At 39.8% G+C, this 23157-nt stretch overlaps 1 protein-coding gene across 1 annotated transcript in view; it reads left to right on the top strand.

Moving 5' to 3' along the window:
• The window catches only part of cep170ab (centrosomal protein 170Ab), a 74999-nt gene that overhangs the window by 3409 nt on the left and 48433 nt on the right, over positions 1-23157 (top strand). Inside the window, exons 5-12 of the mRNA XM_036570451.1 lie at positions 13295-13446; positions 13759-13848; positions 13944-14022; positions 14957-15015; positions 15332-15485; positions 15615-15746; positions 15834-16301; positions 16495-16844. Coding sequence (XP_036426344.1) covers positions 13342-13446; positions 13759-13848; positions 13944-14022; positions 14957-15015; positions 15332-15485; positions 15615-15746; positions 15834-16301; positions 16495-16844 — 1437 coding nt within the window. The 5' untranslated portion in view covers positions 13295-13341. The remainder of the gene's footprint in view (positions 1-13294; positions 13447-13758; positions 13849-13943; positions 14023-14956; positions 15016-15331; positions 15486-15614; positions 15747-15833; positions 16302-16494; positions 16845-23157) is intronic.

The following is a 23157-nucleotide window of genomic DNA, read 5'->3' as shown; positions in this document are numbered from 1 at the left end:
AATCTGCATCAAACCCCTATTGGGCTAAGCATATATCTCATAGTTCAATGCATAGTGACATTCTATAGCTCAGTCACAAATGGCGTACTTGTGGTCCTGCAGTCTGCAATCGTGCAGGCCTGCAAGAACCACAAGGCTGGGGGGTGTCCTGTTTCTCATTTCACAGTTGAAAGAGCGTACAGGAGTGCCCTCTATGCACCCTTACTTCGGCTTTTGTCAAAGTTCACAATAATGCGGACTCAGCAGCAACCGAATTCCATGAGATACAGGCAACGACCAATCAGAGTGGACAGTTTTGTCTGATCAGCTCAGTCATAGCGAAGATATTTAAAGACAAAGATATTTAGATGTGAGTAAAAATATTTTTTTCAGAAGGAGATGCCTGTGGTCAAGTGTGCCCTCATGCCATGTTTTAGTGACTGATGAAGACGTTTGACACCACCGTTAGCCTGGCTGTGGTAAACAACAATGTACACGTGGTGGATGCCCTTGTCCTCTGGGACCTTGTGAGGCCAGCCATCCCAGATGAAGGTGTAGAGCTGAGAGAGTGCAGAGGCTTCCCTCAGTTCCTGCAGTGAGACTGTGGCCTGGAGGGGTGTGTGTAGCATTTGGATGATGTTCTGTTCCCCATGGTCAACATCGCCATGAGAGGCCAGGGCAGAGTTGCTGCAAGAGAGTAGATCTGCCACAATGTTGTCACTGCCCAGGGTGAACTGCAGGGTAAAGCTGTACTGGTGAAAATGGTCTGACTGACTGGGTAGCCTCAGAGTACCACTGTTCAGCTGGACTGTGGGCCAAGAGGTGAAGGCGACAGGCTTTTTGACAGGTTCTTGCGGTGTGAGACCTTGATCCACAGTTGCTGCATGGTCACTGCAGAAGACGCTGTTGTCATCATACTTGCCTTAGACAGCAACAGCTCTTAATTTTCTCATAACAGTGCCTTACAAACTTTATCAGTCCCCATAAATTGGCAACACATTGGCTCACAAACTTACTAGGCAGGTGACAACATTGCCTATATATAAACTGTCATAAGAGCGTGATCTGTGGAGCAGTATGTGACGGACCATCACACAGTAAAATGTTGTCGTATGTGATGTTGGTAATGTTTCTGAACACCCCAAGCACATACTGTCCCTTCACTTCCAGGCAATGTAACAGTCCTTTACAAGGGGCTTTCAACTCGGTTAGCCCCATGGCTGTGAGGTATGTTTCAGTGAGCTGCAACCAGCGGGGCTGTTTTGTGGGACGCTTGCCAGGCAGAGTGAGAAATCATTCAGGTGGAGGAAGAGAAATACCAGCCATCCTTGTTGCCAATTGTTGTGTTTTTAGTAAGCATGAACCAACACCGTGTTTGCAGCGTGTTTTGCTCCACCTTTACTATTCAATGCCAAGCAAAAACCCAGTGTAATCAACACAAATCCTTCACATCAGGCATCACCAAACACCTGCAGCATAGCTGAACACAGCACATAGAGGCAGCCCTAATAAGAGGATGTGCAAACATAACATGAGGGTCTTAATACTACTTAGAGTAGATTTCCTTTTGAAGGGTAAAAACATGCAGGTTAGAGCACAGGGAAATGAGAGGGATATGGACAAAAACCTGCCTACTGTCACCCTGGCATACACTGTTGTATGAGAAAGAATGCAGCAATCCAGATGTTTATGTCCCCTTTAAATTATAATTTATTTCAGAGATTGAAGACAGTGAGCAGAAATGTTCAAAATATGTTTTTGTTTTTGCATCTGTAATGAAATAAATATCATACAATTGGTAAACTAGTTACAAACATTCTCATCTTGCAATGGGCGACACTCAAGAGACAAATTTTCTAAAGAAGTTTGTTTCTATATTTCCCGTTATGTTACAGTAACAATGACTATTGTAGAAAGAAGTTAAATGATATTACATCATCACTTTGATAAAATAATGAAAATGGCTAAAAACAGCAAAAAATAGCCAAAAAATTAAATACTTGATTAAAATTGCTCATGTTCTGTCGACAGATTTATGAATCATAGCAATCTAATATGAACAGTAAATTTCAGCTGTCAGTAACACTGTTGGTTAATGCTGACTCTGATACAGCCGAATATATCAATCAACCCATATTTAAACTTGGAGTACATTGAGGGTGATTCTCATTTACAATTTACAATGACTGGTGAGAGACTAAAAGTTTTAAAATGTTCATGTGATACTAGAGAGCGGAGCTTTAGAGATTTCTGTAATAAATTCCAGCTTGTTGGTGCACTGTAGCTAAAAGCAAATTCCCTCAGTTCAACAAAAGCACAGCCAGAGATGACCAGCTAACCTTTTCATGTAGTACACAGGGATGGGTGTTGTATGCGTCACCAGTAATGAATCTTTAAAGCAGAGTGGTATACAGAGTCTAAAGATCTAAGATTAGCTGCAGATGCTCACATTACCATTATACAGAATAGACAAAAGCATTTTGTTTCAATACAGGAAGCAAAGTTTTTGCCCTAATTTACATGTAAGCTTGTTAACATTTAAAAGTGCACTTGTTGTCTAGCTTTAAGCCAAAGTATTTATATTCAGTACCTCTTTCAATGTCAGGTCCCTTCAGGGTCATAAGTTTAGAAGTGTTAAAATGATAGAGGCTCTGGAAAACAGCACTTAATTGTCTCCACGTTTAGGCTAGTTTTGGATTGTGAAAAAGCTGACTATAGGGCATTAAAAGAATGCTGCAGTTTTTCCACTGCAGTACCAATAAAGTCAGCTGAGCAGTAGAAAATGGTGTCATTGCAATATCATGATGTTATCATTATTTTGTTACTAAGGTAAAAGTTATAAATAAAAAAAAACTGAACCTAACGATTACTTACAGTGTTATACACCCAAAACAGATGATAGGAATAAAGAATGTTCTTTGCTATTACTTGTTTTAAATGGAGACTGAAACTTTTAGTTTTGTTTGGCTTCCAGCTCTGGCTGCTTCTGTCTGTATCCTATCCTCAGACCCCTCTAAATGGCCCCAAAAACAAACCGAACTGAGACCATCTCTCGAGGCTTGTAGCTTGTTTTGTTTATCAATTGATTTGTGCATTGTGACAACAAAACAGCCCCAGTCCGCTTTTGCTTTGCTTTATGGTGAAGACCTCGAGGCTTATTACCTGTTAGAAGTGGTCTGAGATCTCAAAGGACCAGAAAGAAAACTGAGTCCTCTTTATAGTTCACTTACATTGTGATCACAAAAAGAACTGAGGTCATTTGCAGTTGGGTTCCCTTTCAAGTTTGGTTCATTTAAAAAGAGCTATATGTGAAAACACCCTCGGTGACACAGAGTGAATGAAGCATGGCATGAAGCAAGGAGTTTTATACAGCCATTCCCTGATTCATAGGGTGAATCTGTTGTTACACAAAGGTCCCTGCTGTGTTTTTGAGAGCTGCTTGTGTATTTTGATCATAGGATACTTGAGGAAGCTCAATCAGCTTAGTTACTGGATGTAGGCAAGAAGTTCTCTTGATGTTGACTTTTGCCATTCAGATCTTGTCTTCATTGCTGGGAATCACTTAGGTACACATCTAATAGATCACAGCGCTCTGGGCAACTGCGGGTCCACTACCATGACCACACGGTTCACAGCCAGGTCAGGGGTGGAAGTACATTATTTTTGATGAGGCTCGCATGCAGGTAGGTATCTTTGGATGAACTGATCAGTGAGCTGTGTCTCCATCAAAGGTTCAAAGACATCTTCAGAGCCTCTTCAGAGACTCTCCTTCAGCACCACCTGAGTGGAGGCCTTAATAGATCTTATCTCTCCATCCCAAGCTTCTCCATAACATGGTCCATGTGTTGAATTAAATCTAAAAGTGATACTGTAATGTGTTCTTTCAGCAATGGTTCTATGATCTTAAAGGCCTGGAGGAGTTCTTTGTTGCGTTGAAATTGGTGTTGCTGAAATTGGTACAATTGCAAATGATCTCATATGGTTTCCCTCTTCTTCTGACGAAAGAATTTGTATCCATGCTGCACAAAAGATTGAGATATACACACCTGGTAGTAAGGCACTTGAAGACTACGCCCTTTTTCTTGTTGCTGGCCCAACTTTACCATGTATGGACCAAAACAGTCAGATCCAGTGGACCATAACAACAGTTTAGTCTCTGTTGGGCCTCAGACAGGTAAGCCATCTGGTAGAGTCAGTCAGCCAAAAAAGTAGTTTGTCTGATTGGTAGTTTGAGGTCTTTGTGCAGCACATTTGCTAGTTAAGCTTCAGTCAAGGCTTATAGAAGCTTCAGACAGGGCATATACAACTGTTTTTGGGTGCCACTTGAGACCTTAACTTGCTTGTTGTTGTCTGCAATCTGAATGTGATGAGTCATAGGTCCTCTCTGATTCATCACAGATCAATTGATTAAGTAGTAAAAAATTACATGACCTGCAGTGTAGTATCTGTATATGACAAGGTTTGTAGATGGGGTAGTTCTCGAGTTCCCTTTCCCATGCTTGCCATAAAGGGAGACAGTCATCAGAGATCATCCCATCTATGCTCATTGTTCCATAGTGCTTGCACTAGAACTTTAGCTCATGTCGTGTAAGGAATGATTTAGCCAAGCGGGTCATACTGGCTAACTAGGACTCTATAGACATGAGCTGGCTGGATGATTCAGGAAAATGCTTGAATCTCACAGTATCAGTGTTGCCTTCAGTATGAGCATGGGTTTCACTTTACTGAAGGATTGAAGAGGAATATGTCATAGATGTCCATATCATTTCTTCAGAGACCCCACAGGATTTGACTGCTCTGCTAGGTTCAGCTCTTCAGCTCTAAAGGCATTGTAGATGTAGACCTTTGCTTTGTGGAAGTTTTAGCAGACACTTCAAATGAGACCGAGGCTCTTTTTAACTGAACAGTGTCTTGTCTAATAGTCCTCAAGGACAGAAGCTCTTCCACATCTTTAAGGTTTAAGTGTGTAGCAGCTGCAGGAAGGACCACTGTCCTTTCAGAGCCATCATCTAAAACAATGTGTTCAGAATTTGATTACCATTACACAGTTGGACAGGGACCAATTTAGCGTGACACAGCTCAACTGATCTAGGTACACCATACTTGAGTGAGTATGAGTCTTTCATTTAGGGCCACATTGTGTAGTACAAGCAGGTGTTGTTCACCACATGTAGAGCCACATAGCAAAGCTTCATCAAAGTGCAACTGTTTGGCTGTTGGCCCCATCCAAATCTCCAACACCTCTTCTTTTATTTTATACAGGAAATTCTATCAGAGTCGCCAAGCAAGTAAGGGCAGAAAGGCTTAAATCGCTCTTGTTTCTTAGATGTGAATGATGGAGCTTTCCTTGTGTGTGAATGATCCTGCTTTAAAGATGCTGCATGTGTTGATGGTTTGCCAGGTCTGGAATGGTGTATGTTCTGTCACTACCACTCTGAATGATTCCTTGGGCCAGACAATGCTCTACAAATGCATCTCTGCATCTCAGTGGCAAGTTGGTGATAAAGTGTGTCTACATGTGAATCACACCTCAATTCTGAGATAGATTGGCCATCTACAGTTTTAATCCAGCATCTTAAATGCTGGGTCAGCCTCTCGGCGCAGTTTTAGAATGGGTTAAATCATATTTAAGTAATAGGCAGTTCATGGTTTCACTTGGAAATCATTCATCAGAAAGATTTGTCATTTCTTGTGGAGTCCCTCAAGGTTCAGTCTTAGAGCCTTTGCTTTCTCTTTGCACATGCTACTTCTAGGTGAAGCCATTTGGAAGCACAGTATAAATTTTCATAGCTATGCTGATACACCCAGCTATACATTTCTATTCCTTCTGAAGATCAAGACTCTGTAGACAGACTAACCAGCTGTGTGTCAGATATTTCTCAGTGGATGTCGCAAAATTTTCTACAATTAAATCATGATCATCATATTGATCATTGGTACAGAAACTCAGAGAAAAATGATTTATGAGAAACTTGGTTCTTTACGAAACCTGGGTGTGATCTTAGACTCTGAGCTCTGTTTTATCCCGCATGTAAACACAGACACTAAAGTAGCTTTTTATCATTTGAGAAATATCACTAAAGTTCGGCCTTTCCTCTCTCAGAGTTACGCAGAGAAACTTGTTCATGCATTTGTTACAAGCAACCTTGACTACTGTAATGCTCTTCTTACTGGACTTCCTAAGAAAACTATACATCTCTTACAACTCGTACAAAATGCAGCAGCGCGCATCCTAACAAAAACAAAAAAGACAGATCAGGTCACTCCTGTTTTAAAAAACTGCACTAGCTACCTGTAACATTCAGGATAGATTTTAAAGTTCTGCTAGTAGTTTTTAAAACTCAAAATGACCTAGCACCTGCTTACATCACAGAGTGTCTGTCTGTTTATGTTCCGGCACGTAATCTAAGATCTGCAGATAGTGGCCTTCTACAAATACCCTCTGTAAAATACAGAAAACATGGAGAGGCCTCTTTCAGTTATTATGCTTCTAAACTGTGGAACTCATTTCCACCTTTTATTAGACAGTCAAGGTCAGTGCTCACTTTTAAGAAGCATCTAAAAACATAACTCTTTAACTTAGCATTTAATTAAAACTCAATGTCTCGTGGTATTTATATTCTAATTTGATCTTTTTCATTTTCTTCTAATTCTAAATAAATACTAATGATTTCTTTTATAACTATGTTTTATCACCTGTCTGTAAAGCACTTTGAGCTGCCACTGGCATGAAAAGTGCTATATAAATAAAAATTATTATTAGTATTATTATTATTATTACAGTGCTCAGAGGTCCCACCCAATTATTCACTGCAGCTGCAAAAACTTCAAACCTCTGCTGATCGCTTACTCGCACTAAGGAGCAGATTTTGTGATTCTGAGGCAAAAGACAAGAATGTGGTCCCCTGGATGCACATTTTTTATTTAGTTGAGGCTCTGGGCTACCGAGTAACGTGAAATGATCTCACTATATTAGCAGGTAATTTTGGTTGTTTTTGGAAATAATTCTTGAAACAAGCTAAATTATAATAATGCAAATATAGTGAGATAATTTGGTACAGAATAACATAAAAGTAATGAGTATTTTTTATTTATTTTGTTTTCCAGGAAGTAATAAGTTATGCAATCCCCATTATAGCTGAGATAAGTAATTAGTAACTTGAATAGATTACTTTTCTAGAGTTATATAGTAACATTCACACTAGCATTGTGTATATTCTGCTGAATCTGTACAGTACAGACTGAAAAAATAAAGTTAACTTTGAGAGTGTAGCAACAAAATTTTGTGTTCTTCCCTCTTTCACTGTGTCCCAACAGCAAGTAGCACAAGCAAATGAAAATGGCAAAACCAAAAAGCTCACATAATAACTAATGAAGCAGTCTATACCAGCTTCAGGACCATCACAGAGTGGGTACTATCTGGGGGGTGGATCATTCTCAGCACTACAGTGACATTGACGTGGTGGTGGCCTGTTAGCGTGTGCTGTGCTGGTATGAGTGGATTAGACACAGCAGTGCTGCCACCCTCTTGGACACTCCAATCCACCTTGTCGATAAGTCAGAGACGATAGCTCATCTGTTGCTGCACAGTTTGTGTTGGTCATCCTCTAGAACTTCACAGTGGTCACAGGATGCTGCCCACAATACGTTGTTGGCCGGATATTTTTGGTGGGTGGATTATTCAGTCCAACCGTGATACTGAGTTGTTTAATTACTTCAGCAGTGCTACTGTGTCTGATCCACTCATACCAGCGCAACACACACTATAACATCACCACCACATTGGTGTCACTGCAGTGCTGAAAAAGATACACCACCCAAAAATACCTGCTCTGTGGTGGTCCTTTGTGGGTCCTGACCACTGAAGAACAGGGTGAAAAAAGGCTAACAATGTATGTAGAGATTATTGATAACATGGTAGACTCAACAGTCATTTTTCTAGTGTCCCACGTCCATACACTGGTGCCTATGAGAAGGGTTATTTTGGGCCTAGCTTGTAGCTTTGTCATCAAAACCAAGGTTTTGCAAGCTTTTTAAAAGTTATGAATGATCAATATGTCTAAAGCTTTGAACAGATCAATAAAAAGAACAGCTCAATGCTTCTTTCTGTCTACGGCTGTAAAAAGTCATTTTAAAAAGGTGTGACAGCAGACATGGTGCTGTGTTTCTCTCGAAAACTAGATTGATAGTGGCACAGGACAGAGTTTGCATAAAGGAATGACTTGAGTTGATCATTCACTGAGGCTTTTGGCTAAGATTATGACTAAGCATGACAATTTAGATAGGTCTATAATTATTGATAGCTAATTTATCACCTCCTTTGTGTAGTGGAATGACGTGAGCTGTTTTCCAGAGACTGGGGATTCTGCAAGTTAAAATAGAAAGATTAAAAATCTACTAAACGTTCTGAAATAACAAAAATGTCACCAGGGGTAGAGTAGATTTTAAGGGTTAATAGTGGTAAGGGCTCTAGCTACTACATGTGGAATAAAGGGGTTGAGTGTGCAGAGACCTTGGCTTACAGCAGGGATTAAAACAGATGCATTAAAATTAAATATATTATTAATGTCATTACGAAAAGGTGTCCAGCAGCAGAGAAATCTGCACTGAAAGTTTGTCAGAGCTCATTTTGTTCAGAAATTGAATGGTCATCAAGTATAACATGAGTTGGAATGGGAAATCATTTGTTTTTAAGAGAATTTACTGCCTTCCAAAAATTGTGAGGGTTTGAAGAAGAGTGAGTAATTAAGAAACAATAAACTATTTTGCTTTGCTAATAGCTGAGGTACATTTATTCCTTAACTGCCTAAGTGTATGCCAGCTGTCTCAATCCCCTTTTTGTCTGGCAAGAGTCCAAGTTTTGTAGGGTAGAAATCTCAGGACTGAGCCAGGGACTCAGGTTTGGTTTTCTAAAATGGTATAGAGACATGCTGATGTCTGAAATGTTAAATATGGAGTTAAGGAATATGAAATTTGGGTCAGAAATATGGATCATTGAATTTGGGTCAGTAGCAGAAAACAAAGCTTGTTCCTCAAAACATTTACATTTCTTCTAACCACCACCTGTGAGCCTCTTTTTCATGCTAGTACTTCTAAAGAATGTCTTAGCCATGTTTTTGTTAATATGACGATGTTAGTCTGTTTTTAAAACTGAGAGGATCTTTTGTAGAGCTAACAGTATGTTTATATTTAAAAACTTGCAAGGTCAAAACAGAGCAGAGGGGTAGCAAAGATGGCTCAGAGGGAATAACACTTGATCCTAGACAGACTATTGATAATTAGAATATTTGACCTATGTTGTAACAGCGCAGTTCAGTAATGGAACCAATTACCAAACAACAGTTTACTGAAATAATTCAATAGCAACATACTGCTCAGAGAGTATTACTGAACCAATTTAATAACCAATAATAAAATACTAGTTATCAATCAATAACTTAATGATTTTTTAGGTTAACTGAAAACTCATTCACAAGTAATTGCCTTAAAGCGGACACATTGCATTGAGTTCTAACAAATAAGGCACTAAAGATGAGAGTTCAGAGCATCTTCCATACCTCCATACCAACTTCTTAACAACTATACTTATTTATATGTGTTCTGTCTGCTAACAATACCCTATCATTTTACATAATCTTTTAGCAGAAAGAAAGGGTGTCTGGCCCGTTCAGGCCAGGGTGAAGTGTGAGGTGTCACAGGTTTGTTTTCCGCCCCTTGCAGCAGCTATGCAAGTGACTAAGCCGTGTGTGTTTTCCCAGGATTGTACTGTTAGAGAGTACCAGGTGTGATGCATGCCGTTTCTTGCCGTCCACGACGATGTAAGTCAGGATGTCGATTAGAGTGCACTTTTCCTGCTGTGGAGTAAATGGAATGGAGAGGCTCCACTAATTGAATTACGGGTTGTTGGAAGACCTGGTGGAGATCAGTCATGGAAATGTGTTTTAAATGCAGAATGACAGAGCGGGTGCAGCTTTTGAGGACAGAATGAAAGCATTCAATTTCCCCATTGGTAGGTGGCTGGTAAACTGGTGTGCATATGTGCTTGATTTCTCGTGGTTTCAGGAAAGCCAAGGACAAAGCGGTAAACTGTTACCCGTTATCAATGAAAATGCACTCTGGATTTCCATGTCGGCTGAAGACTGCTGTAAGGAAGCTAATCACCAAGTGCATGCTTACTGAAGGCACAAGCACAACCTTGAGCCATTCACTATGATAGTCCACTAATGAGTGCTCATTAGTAGATCTCAATGACCTCAAATGGACCCACCACATCCATAGCCAGCATTTACCCTAGGCTTGGCTGGAAACGGCACAGGTTGAAGGAGACCAGGTGAAAGTTTAACACTTTTATCAGATGACTGACACTGACTGAAGGCAGACAGCAAGTAATTTGTTTAATCATCTTTTACCATTGCGTCCATCCAAGGCCATCAGCATAGGTCATGTAACTGTTGCTTGGTGTGCACAATGCCCTGGTGAGCTTCGTGGGCCAGTGCTATTAAGGCATGGAACAGTGAAACTGGAATAATGAGGCACGCTTGTCTGAACACATACTCATCTTTAGCTGAGAGTTCATGTTTCACCCTGTAGAACGACCACAAAGATGGCTGAATATTTGAGGGAGAAGAAGTCCAGCCACAGTCAGCAGCAGCAAGCTCACAGCAGTCAGAGTAGTAGACAGCTGGGTCATGTTTTCAGGCTCGGACAAACAGTTACCAGTGAAATTGAGGTAGATAACATTATAATTGCAAAGCAAAGCAAGCATGCCTCCCAGGCACTACAACAGGCATAACAGCACGATTCACCATTTTAATGGTAAGTAAAGTGATTAATTTCTTCAATTATGCCATCTCTAAGTAAGCACTTCAGCTCAGCAGAGATTGCATTTCGCACAGACAGGGGTAAGGCAGTGATGTAAGCCCTTTCCAATGATGTAAGCCCTTTCTTAGATCCATGCGAAGGAGTGCAAAACCAGATTCAACAATGAAGATGCTAGCAAAGCAGAAGACATCACCAGTGGAGACAGTGGCAGGAAACAAGAACTGGCTCACGTGAGTAGGTCACCAGTTGGACCGTGGGTGGCTGTAGAGGTATGACATTAAAGTTAGCAAAGTAAGTAGACTTAGGGAGGACAGATGGATGAACTGACATCTACCAATAATTCCATTTTCATAGCAGCAGTAGGTGTTTGAATGGTGACAGGACAGAGAATTTTATTCCATGATATTTGGTCGTTCAGGTAAAGAATGGTGTACTCAGGCATCTTCCCAGAACAGAATGTGTGTGTATGGGGTGACAAACTCAGGCGAAAAGTCTTATTTTCTGACACTTGCCAAGTCTGGTCGTTCCCAGTCACAGAAATCCCAGGGAAGGGTGACAGACATGACATCAGTGTTGCCCATTCACTGTCTGCACAGCTTGCACATGCAGTGACCGATCCCCGACTTTGCTTGTTTACTAGGGGACTTGATCTGGGTTGCAATTGTAATGGATTTAGACAGCATTAAGTCAATTTCTAGCAGCAACCTCTCCCTTATACGATTGCTAGCTTCATGTTTTGTCCTCAAACTAACATGTTAAAGCCAGATCTCTTAAGGTGGCTATACAGTGCAGCACTGATTTGCTTTGTGTTTGAACATGTTTTCTAAAGGCATGCCTCTCTATTACTACATTAACTTTAGAGGTTAAATGGTTATGCAGAGCTGTAATGGCAGTTTCAAGAGATTCACCTGTAGAGTTCACCTTGGTAGTGTATAAAAAGTCTGTTTCCAGGCAAAGAAGTAGAAGAGCTCTTTTTTGTGCCTCGGGCCAGTCATTACACATTGCATTAACAAATAGATTAATGTGGTAAATGGTATAGCAGGCTCACCGGGACACAGAAGAAACAGGGTTGGAAAAGGGGCATTTGAGGCACACATCTTGATTCAGGTCAGTATTTTGTATGCAGTTTCCTTGTCACCAGTTTTGTTGTGTCCTTGTGTACAGTGAATAAATAGACAGGAAGGATGAAGAATTCAGATTTATTATTCCAACACAACTGGCTGCAGGGACATAGAAACTACATGGTAACACAGTCACATCTTTTTCTTCTATGTCTTTTACTTAACACTGTGGTGCAACAGCAACCTCTGGAGTCTGACACACAGTATGGATCACAGTACCTAACACTGCACATATTCTTTAACAAGCTGCCAGCAAAACACAAACAAGAAGATATAAAAATAAATAAACATAAAAAAATAATAATGTATTTGAATAATAGTAGCTTTACAGAAAAATCCGGGTCTGAGCCCCTATGAGCCAGCCAGTGGTGACAGTGGCAAGAAAAACTCTCTAAGAGCAAGTGGAAGAAACCTTAAGAGGAATCAAGACTCAAAAGGGGGAACCCATCCTCTCTGGTTGACACCGAATAGCAAAACAATAACATGTGAACAATAGCAATGAACAATAGCAATGTGAACAGAGAATAAGATTTTACCATTGGCAATGGCTGTGATTAAATAGTTTGAGTCTGTGCATACAGCAGTATCATCAGGATGGTCAATGGTACACAAATGAGATTTGCACAGCGTTGTACAGCACGAAGCTTCATGGTGGTCAAACTGGTCCAGAAAGCAGGCAAGCAGTGGACACCTGATCAAGGCAGATAAGGCAGCAGCATCAGACTGCGCAGGGAGGGCAGTTGTTCAGCTCAGCAATATTTGTATTTACGTAATATTTCATTTCATATATACTCAAAGTTAGGCTGCAATTCACCTTTCACCTTTTTACTCTTAAACTACTTAAACTACTAAATTGCCTGAATTTACCCTGACCATAATGTACACAGTGGAGAAGTGATAAAGTCCCATGTATGGTGGTTTTTGTTTGGAATTGTAGCATTGAGAGACACAACAAAATGCCTTAAATTTTGACTACACCGTCTGTTGTTGTTAAATTCATTTGATAGGGACTCAAACTCCTATCCTATTCATATTTGCACATTCAGACAAACGCTGTCTTGTTTGTTACACAATATATTTGCACAATGTTTTCTAAATTTGCTCACACTCTGCATATTCAGTTTTTTGTATTGCTACATTTGTGTTACTAAAATAGACAGGCTGAAATGAGTAGGAATTCTGATGCACTATTTACACTCATGGCCAGTAGGTTAGCTTGAATCCTAAAAAATACATTGCATAAACTGTATACTTAAAATGAGGCTAATAAATCTATGTGTAATGATTACCAGTGGTCTTTATTTTAAATGTATTTTGTTTATTTCAAATTCAGAACTTGAGCACATATCTTAATTTTTCATGTTTTCTGTTAGTATGTCCTAGAAATTAGAAGTGACAGAGGAGGACAGGAAAATCCAAAATGAGTTTGACTTCCTGGTTCCTGGTGAGTAGCGGGGGCACAAGGCACCGCCTTCCCCGGGAGATGATCTTTGTGGGACGGGATGACTGTGAGCTCATGCTTCAGGTAAACCTCATTTACCTGTAATTGAATGCTGGGACACCTTCTTATATCAGTCCTCTGAGACCCCAGGAACTGTCTTCTTTTTTATAATTAAAAATATTACAAAACACATATTAATATTTGAAGTATTTCTCTCTAGGATTAATAAAGTAATCTATCTAATAATGTTCATGACTGGTATCGGAGGTTAGTGTAGCTTTTGGAGAGAAATTGCATTTAAAGATCCTATGGTTGGAGTTCAGCATACATTTCCATCTGTCACCAGAAATCTTCAGCTGTAGAATTTAAAGCGTTTGTTTCATTTTGTCTTTGCAGTCACGTAGCGTGGACAAGCAGCATGCTGTCATCAACTATGAACCTGCTACAGATGAACATAAAGTAAAAGATCTGGGCAGTCTTAATGGGGTAAGAGAGACCATGTACAAAATGAAAAATGAAATGGTAATTACACACTATGTTGTGATATTTCATGATATGACTGTTCTGTTTTCCCTCTACAGACATTTGTAAATGATGTGAGGATACAAGAGCAGCAGTATATCACTCTAAAAATAGACGACAAGCTGAGATTCGGCTATGATATCCTTTAAGCTGCAAAATGTATAATGGCAGAACCTACCTATTCATGTGACTTATCCTACAACATATGTTCTCTGACTTACTAAACATGTTTTGTTTTCAGCGCTGTGTACTTCACAGTTTCTCCCAGCATGGAATTCTTAATTAGCATGAACGAAATAATATTAACATGAACATATAGAAATGTTCTATGCCTGTAGTGCTGAGTACAGAATGTTTTTTGTAAAAGCATCAAAAACATATGTTTTTATCTGAAAATGTACTTTCCACAACACCCTTTTGCCAAAACACCAATGTGTCTTTGCCATGGTCATAGAATACAAAGTAGAGATCTAAGACTATTCTGTTATGCAAAACATCTCAAGGTCAGAATCCTTGGCTAGAGTCAAATATCACCATTGTTCCACTACTGAAGTTCATGATCTATAGCTGGATATACAAGTATGTTTGTGGAGAGTTTAGTTGTGACATATGTGTTTGTCCTATACTGGTCTAAAACAGTTGACTCTAGTGTTTGGTTTGTTGCATGCTAGAGATGACAGTTTGGTGAAAGTAAGATTTGGAATTATGAAGCTATAACCAAATAAAATTATTATGGAAATTTGGCACCTTTTTAATTTGTGACAGGTTTTGCTAAGGTGAATGAGCTGAAGCAAGGGGCCCATGCGTCAAATTTCAGGGGGCCCAAAATTACTGCTGGCTCCCCTGAGTTCATGTCCTATATCAGTCTAAATATGTTGTTTGGTTTTAAAATGTGTGTGTGTCTGTGTGGTTTTAGCACGTTACATGCTGTGCTCAAATGGGTTACTGGACAAAAGCTGACAAAATTCCTGTATAAATTAGGAGACCAGTTGTCAGACAAAGTGTCAGTTATTCTAGAGGATAGTGTAAGTTTATGAGATACTCACTTTGTTTTGTCCTTAATAATACTCACATACTAACCTGTTCACAGTTGTGCGTGGAGAACTGCATGTACCAGAAGAAGCACTGAGGGTATAGTTAAATATGGCTTACAAAACCAGTGTTTCTTAATCCTGTTTCAGTGAACCAATTGCCTTATTTTCAACCAGTCCCCACCCCTAAGCACCTGAATGAATTCTTAAAGGCCTTGTTAAACAGTTCAGGAAATTGAACAGCTATGTTGGGACAAGGAATAGTTAAAACTGTGCAAAGCAGTGGATCACATGGGTCACCAGGAGCAGGATTAAGAAGTACTGCTTTAAACTAAAGTACTTTTTCATTTTTTCACAGTCAGATATTTTACAGTAAATGCATTTATTATTATTATGATTTTTCAATGTTGTTTCAGCATGAAAAGTTTTCTAGTCAGCTTCAGATAGCTAAAAGGCCATCTTCAACAGTGGACAGTTACAGAAACTCTGAGAGTGCAGGGGCTGAGGGTGGTAAAGAGGCAGTAGGAAAACCTCCGGAACCATCACTCAAACGAGAAGAGAAGGTAACAGGTGAGGAGCATGATATATGCAGAATGTCCAATCTCTTCAAATATGTGTCTGTAACATTCTGGATGTCCACTTTACTTAATCTTGTCTGCTTACAGAGAGTTTATGTAACTAATGGGTTTTCTTTAGCAGGAGACGTTGCTGTGGTACCCAGAGGAACTCCTCTGTATGGACAGCCTTCATGGTGGGGGGATGCAGATGATGAAAACTTGGAAAAGCATGACACAAAAGCCTCTGACCCCAGACAGTTCAAGTGTGAACCAGGTGACCTAACATACTATAAGTGCAATTCCTTAATGGCACCTTATGTGCATCATATTAATTAATTAAGTACTCTCTGTGAGCTCACAGGCAGTAACATCATAGTAAAGCCGCAGGAGGTTCCTGCAACCATGGCACAGACGTCTGCAGCCCAAGAACCCAGTTACTTTGAGATCCCCTGTAAAGAAGCCATTTCACTGGAGAGCACTAGTGAGAATTTCCCTTTAACTGAAGAAGGAGCCGCAGCAATATCCACTGACCATGTACCTGAAGGCAGCACCCATGGCCATGCCTCATTCACCATTGAGTTTAACACAGTGGCTTCAAGCAAAGGCAAAGAGCGAAGCACCAAGGGGGGACAAGGGCATCGTTCACAGCCAAAGCGAGGAGCGGGGGAAGAGCTAACTGCCCTGCAGGCTGCCATGGTTGCAGCGGAGGTGAAGGTGGCGGATTGGCTTGCACAGAATGATTTACCACTGGCACTGACAGAATCTTTACCTGACGATGATGGAGATAGCGTGAAGAGTGATGTGCCTGTCCAGATAAGAAGTCTCAGAGGTACACTTCATGGGGTGTACAAAGAGAGAGAAAAAGAGTGAACAGTGTTTTTCATGTGATCTTACCCTGAGAAACGTACACTCAGATTAAGAAATGAATTATTTGTTTCTGCACAGTGAGATAGATCACATTTCAAATGATTGTTGTTCCTGTTATTCATGTCTATCTCATGCTTTCTACTGTTTACCCTCAGGCAGTAAACATGAGGATGGTACTCAGAGTGACTCAGAGAATGCCTTAAGTGAGCAGCTCAGCAGCCAAACAGCATCCCTACAGGACAGAGGCCAATCGACATTCTGCAGCAGAGGAGACCTCTTCCAGAGCAAACAGTCACCTTTTTCAAAAAAGATGCTTCCAGTGGAGAATGAGGTGGAACGGACAAGGAAACATTCGTCCCCATGCGTGACCAACAGACAGCATGGCAAACAACACGAAGGCCCTCAAAGGGGTCAGGCAGATGACCAAAGTGAGAGGGGAACCTACACCATTAAACTGGGAAATAGTAATACAGAAGAAGATGAGGCCAGGTGCATGATTGACAAGGTATAGTAGAGTTACCTTTTTGCTTTGGAAGCTTTTAAACTGTACGTAATTTTAAGAGAGTGAGAATAATTCATAGTATAATGAATGCAAAATTGCATAAAACTTAAGTAAATCAAATTGAATATGTAATCAGCCCATTCCTAGTATCTTCACTGTTTTTTTTCACAACCCTCTCCTGTTTGCACAACTTTCCCTTCAAAGAGAACAGACCCCATGACAGATTTTTCCGTATCTTGTAAGGATAGTGTGTTTCTTAACTTAAAAGCAATATATTTAAGAAGAAGGAAATTGGGGCAGTGGAATCATGTTCTCTGGAGTGATAAATCAGGTTTCACTATCTGGCTGTCTGATGGACATATCTGGATTTAATGGATGCCAGGAGAATGCTACCTTCCAGAACGTATAGTACCAACAATAAAGTTTTGTGGAGGAGGAATAATGGTGTAGGGTGCAGTTATAATGAAGGGTAATGTTAATGCTATAGCATACAAAGATATTTTAAACAATTATATGCTTCAAGCTGTGTGACAACAGTTTGGGTAAGGCTCTGTCCTGTTCCAGCATCACATGTCCCTGTGCACAAAACAAGGTTCCTAAAAACATGGCTTAATGAGTTTGATGTGGAGGAACTGTGGCCTGCACCTTTGGGATGTTTTGGAATGATTGTAAGCCAGGCCCTCTCATCCAACATCAGTACCTGACTTCACAAACAATCTTTTGACTGGATTGGCACAAATTCCCACTGACACATTCCAAAATTTGGTTCAAAGCACTCCAGAAGAGTGGAATGGGATATGCTTGAGGTAGGCAAGGGGACGTTTTTGAGGGGACGTGTCTAAGGAAGTACCTGCATGAAGGCATAATGATGACGGGGTAGGTCAGTGAACTGCATCATTGTCAGGCTCTTCCAACGCATGTGAGGAGTTCTTTGTCTTGGTTTTAAGCTTTTTGAATAATTCCTTCATTCCTTGTGATGGCCTGTTCATCTTTTACAGCTGTGATTATGGTGGTTCTAACTATTGACATAGTGTATAGTTTGGTGTGATAGCGTGATGACAGAATCCTGTGTCACCCAGAAACAGACCATGATGTGAGGCGTGTCAATAAGCATCTAAGTATCTCTTCATCTTTGCCTTTACATATCTGTCCTCTTGGCAAAGGTCCCTGATTTTGAGTCACAGAACATAAGTAAAACTTTTCATGTGTCAAGAAAGTTGTGTGTTGTTGCTCAGAGTAAACTCCAATTTTATTTATATATTGCTTTTTACAATGTTGTCACAAAACAGCTTTACAGAAAATCCAGGTCCAAACCCCAGTGAGTAAACAAAGGGTGACAATGGAAAAGGAAAAACTCCCTAACAGCAAGAGGAAGAAACCTTTTTAGGTCAACACTGACTAGCAAAACAATAACACAACAAGAGCAATATGAATAAACAATATTATTTTACAAATAATATACAATACTGAAAATAAAGATAAAACAACAGGACTGTATCACGGTGAAAAACTGCTAGTTAAAATCTCTGAAGAACGTCAGGTAGCTTTGTTTCTACTTGGTCAGAACTTTTGCAGGGATACAAGTGCTCTGTTACTCTTACATTTTCCACCATTGAAAAAAGTTGCTTATTGTCCATGTGTATCATCATCAAAGCAATAATAATAAACTTTACTTAATATCTGATTCTTTTTGATTGGTTAACCAACTTGAATTTAACCAGTCAGGTTGCAGATACTTGGCCAAAAATATGCTGCATGTGTCAAAATCAAAGCATCTTTTGCTATTATTTTATTGCTTGTCAGCCATTATTATCAGCAGCTTGCGCTGCAAGAACAATATGAGCATTTGTGAAAAAGCAAAATGTTAAAACAGTGCACTGAGGAAAGCATACTCTGGTGTTGAATTCTACCATTTGAATCAGACCATTGTAAAAATTGCATCCCCACCAACAGCAGACTGAATCAGGCCTATTTTCATGTAGTGTAATAGGTAGGATTATACATTTAATCATGAATATATTTGAGGGATAGATTTGGATCTTTCACTGGATCTTAAATGTACAATTTGGTACACATTAACCACTGCAATGTGAAACCAACCCATCCAAAAAATACAATGTTACCAAAACCCAAAACTTTAGCAAATTAACTAGTTGTGAAAACAGCCTTAGAAACAGACTGAGACCCATGATTTTTGCCTGAACCACTGTTCACTTCTTTGACCTGTTCACATGTCAAAACTTTATTATTCTTTATTGTATTTATTGTATTTTTCTTTACATTTTCCTTAGCTAAATACTTAACAGTCTGTTTGCTTGTCTGGTTTGTTTAGTATGTTAAATGTCATGCCTGTGTTGTTGTGGAAAATTATTCTATTTTGGTATGAGTCTGAAACAAAGACTTCAACACTCAGATTGTCTTTGTAGGTTTTATTTTCTTTGCAGAAAAAAAGGTTCACAATTCAACAGAATGCAAAAGGCAGGCTGCAGAAGTGATAACAAAGGAAGTGAGCGTTTTAGGACTCTTTATACAGTTCAACTAGAGGATGCATCTGCAGATCCATTATAACTGAACCATGATACTGGTATCAGCAAATTTTAGACAGTGGTGGCCTTTCTGAGGTATTAAGACACTTAATATACTAAATAATAAATATAATAAATAAACATGGAGGAATTGGATCTAGTATGCAAGTATAAGGTTTTGTGGAGGAAATAATTTTGACCAGCTCTGTTTGTTGAAGTATGATGAAGGATTTCAGCCTCTTTGCAGTAGTCACACTGTACTCAAGGTCTGGACTGGCTTGGTAGGGCAGCAGGTTTGTGGCGGTTAACTGTGTGTTTTGAATTTTTGCCTAATGGTTTCAGTTTTATTACTGAAAAAGTTCAGGAAATCATTGCTGCTGTGGGCCAATGGCATTTAGAGTTCAGTACCTATTTAGTTCTTCATTAATTTAAAAATTGTGCTAAAAACTTTATTATTCTTATTAATTTCAGAAAGGAGAGATAGGTTGAGTGTGCCCTTCTGTAGTCTATTAGGCTATCCTTCCAGATTCAGATTTAGACTCAGATTCAAATTAATTTTTTGTCATTCCAGGACACATTGCACATGAAGGGGATGAAATGAGGTCTTCCAGGTGGATTAGAATATTTTAAGTTTAGTCAGGAGCCATTTACACTCTTGTCTGACAGTCTGTTGTAGAGCTCAAGTGTGATCATTGTACCATGGGGCAAGCTTTATCTGCCCTATTTTTGTACTTGTTCTACCTTGGAGAATTTGTGGAGCCACATTATCTAAGCTAGAACAAAAAGTGTGCTCTAGGCACTCAGTCATAATATTTAATTCAGTAGGTTCAGATGGACAGCTAATAGAAGTTGATAGATCTGAGAGGTTTTCAGTAAAGCAACTAGCTGTGGAGGATGTTGCAGCACGCTTCACACAATTGGATAGGGATGACTACATATTAAGACTAAATCGGATTACTTATGAGATTAGATAATGATCTGAGACTGCTCCCCACTGGGGGAGAATGGCTAAATGAGCTAAAAAAAAAAAGAAATAGATTGTGTTTGCAGTGATGAGTGGGCCCCATTATATTTTTGAGTGAAACCAACAGTCTCAGAGTCTAACATAGATACAAATGCTTTACTTCAGCAAGTCAAGGTGAATATTAAAATCTCTGATAATTATTACTTTATTCTAGAGCGTTATTGTACTTGGCAGAGAGTCAGCAAATTCCTTAAGAACTCAGAATAGGGCCCTGGTGAACTGTAGATTGTGATTAGTGAAAATTATTTTTTTGTAGCTCAATCACTTACTAAGAAAAATAATTTCAAAAGGAGCGAATTTGCAGCCATGATTTTTGATTAAAGCCTACAGCATTTGTATAAATACTTGCTATGCCTCCACTCGGCCTGTGTACATAACCGTAGCCTGTGAAGGTGGCTTCATTTAGAGCAAAGTATTATTCAGTTTTAATTCACATTTCTGTGAGACACAGGCCTTCAAAATCATAATCAGTAATAGGGGTGGGAATCTTTAGACACCTCACGATTCGATTCGATTACGATTCAGAGGGCTGCGATGCGATTATAAAACGATTATCGATGCATCGATAATACTTTGCTTTAAATATCTAAAATATCTTTTATTAATAAATCATTCAGAGACACTGCTGCCACTCATCTGCGATAAAATGCGCTGTTACCCTGAAATAAGATCCAGTGGTAATGGGTGTCCACGCAGCGCATTACAGCCATCCTTCCCGTTTTCTTTAGTGATCTTCTAACTTCAGTTTTGGTCTCGTTGTGTGTGTGGGGGGGGGTATTTTCGAGACTGGACGCTGAATCTCGGCTCCACAGTGTGCAGCATAGCGCGAAAGCCCTGGTTCTCAACGACCGAGAACAGACAGCAGACAGCAGGTCACATAGCCCCGAGGTCTGGCCTCGCAAGGAGCGAACAAAAACAGAGATTAAGATGAACATTTGGAGGACTTATTCGCATTTACAAGCAGCGCGGTTGGTTAAATCTGCAACGAGAGTTAAAAAAAGTTGCGAAAATGAACTCGCTTCTCTTTCATATTTTCCCGTTCCACCTTAAATGGTGCAGCAGTTACATTCGGCACCTAAGGCAGAATTTAAGGTGAAACGGGAAAATTAGAACGAGAAGCTGGCGAATGAGAAGCGACTTCAGCCTCATAAAACAGCCGGATGCTGAGACATTTTACAAGAAACTCTTCTAGTTTTGAAGAAAAGTTTTCTGGCAGAGATGGGAGGAAAAAGCTAAAGCTTAAAGCAGAGCGAAGTAAATCTGCGCTCTTGTTTATATTTTTAGCCCATACTACGACATTAACACATACTGGACATTAAATGTTGTGGCTCCCAAGGTGGTTTGACTTTGTTGAAAGGCAAAATGTCTCTTCTTAACATTTGTGTTGTGACTCCTGACCTAACCTGGCTTTAATGCAGAGGGAGCCGGTCGGATTTCTCACTCGTCCATTGTGTTATTGTTATGTGCCGCCACAGACTGTCCAGGCGCTGCACTTCCGCACTTCCATTTCCGCCTTTTGCGTTCCATCAAAATTACGTTATAAATAAAATTTTCAGAAAATCGATTTTTGACATTTGTGAATCGATTCAGAATCGTTCACGTCCACATCGCGATGCATCTAAGAATCGAGTTTTTCCCGCACCCCTAATCAGTAATAATTTCATTTACAACAACGGCTTTAGATGTAAGGGATCCATTGTTAAGCCGTCCTAGGCAGAGTAGATGTGGGGAAGGGATGATAGGGGGTTAGGGGCATATTTTTTTTTCTTAGTATGGTGGCGTTCTGCCACTGGTTGCGCTATCATTAGAGTGCTTTAGCATCATGCAAAATAAGGCTCATGGGAAATATGATTCCTCCTCTGAGCAGCGCCACAGTATTTCATTTATTTAATTGTTTTGTTTATTTTTTAATTTATTAATTAAATTTATTTATTTATTTATTTATGTATTTATCCTACTTAAAAATTTACCCAAAAAACTTTCATTGACTTTTTTATTGACTGCATTATTTCATGAGAACTGTTTGGGTCCACAACATTTAATTTTTTCTTAGCAATGCCAACATTTTTAATTTTCCAGTGTAGAGCAATATATTGATGTTATTATTGCTTGGACTTCAAATAGGGACTTTAAAAAGGAAAATCATTCAAATTATGTGCGTTTAGGCAATAAAAGAAAAACATCCAACTCAGATAATGTAATCCACAACAAAAATGGTATGAGACACTATGGCCTGAGGCACTTCTTGGGAAGGCAACTCGAAACTGAGGTGTGAAAGTTACCTACAGTGAGTTAGCCTAGGTATGGATGTATGCATATGGGTATGTATGTCTATAAAAGGTGGTTAAACATATTAAATAGCATCAAAAACCTGAGTGCATAAAAAGTGAACACTGCCTTACTTTGGAGTTGAGGATGTGGATTTCAATCCTTCCAGGAGATGTCAACCCGGGGTGGATCTGGAGAAGCTCACGCATTGTGGGTCTGGTTCTGTTGGTTGAAGTGGCTTCACTGCGGCAGCCAGACAGGCAGACGTTCAAAGTGGCCTCAGTCAGTGACTAGGCAGCGTGTTTCTGGCAGCTGCTCAGGGATAAAGAGCTATGCAGTCTTCCTAGTGCAGACTGGTGCATGGCTTTGGGTGAGGCTCTGAAGTCTGTGAGGCTGGTTGAGCTGCTCAGACTCAGCAGGTGACGGTTCTGGGTGTACTCAGATTTTGAGGCTACTTAAGCTAATCTAACTAACTCCCTCTATTTTGATGAGATGAAAG

Source organism: Colossoma macropomum, unplaced genomic scaffold (assembly GCF_904425465.1).
Source record: "Colossoma macropomum unplaced genomic scaffold, Colossoma_macropomum, whole genome shotgun sequence".
NCBI classification, from domain to species: Eukaryota; Metazoa; Chordata; class Actinopteri; order Characiformes; family Serrasalmidae; genus Colossoma; species Colossoma macropomum.
This window is presented reverse-complemented; position numbering and strand designations above follow the sequence as displayed.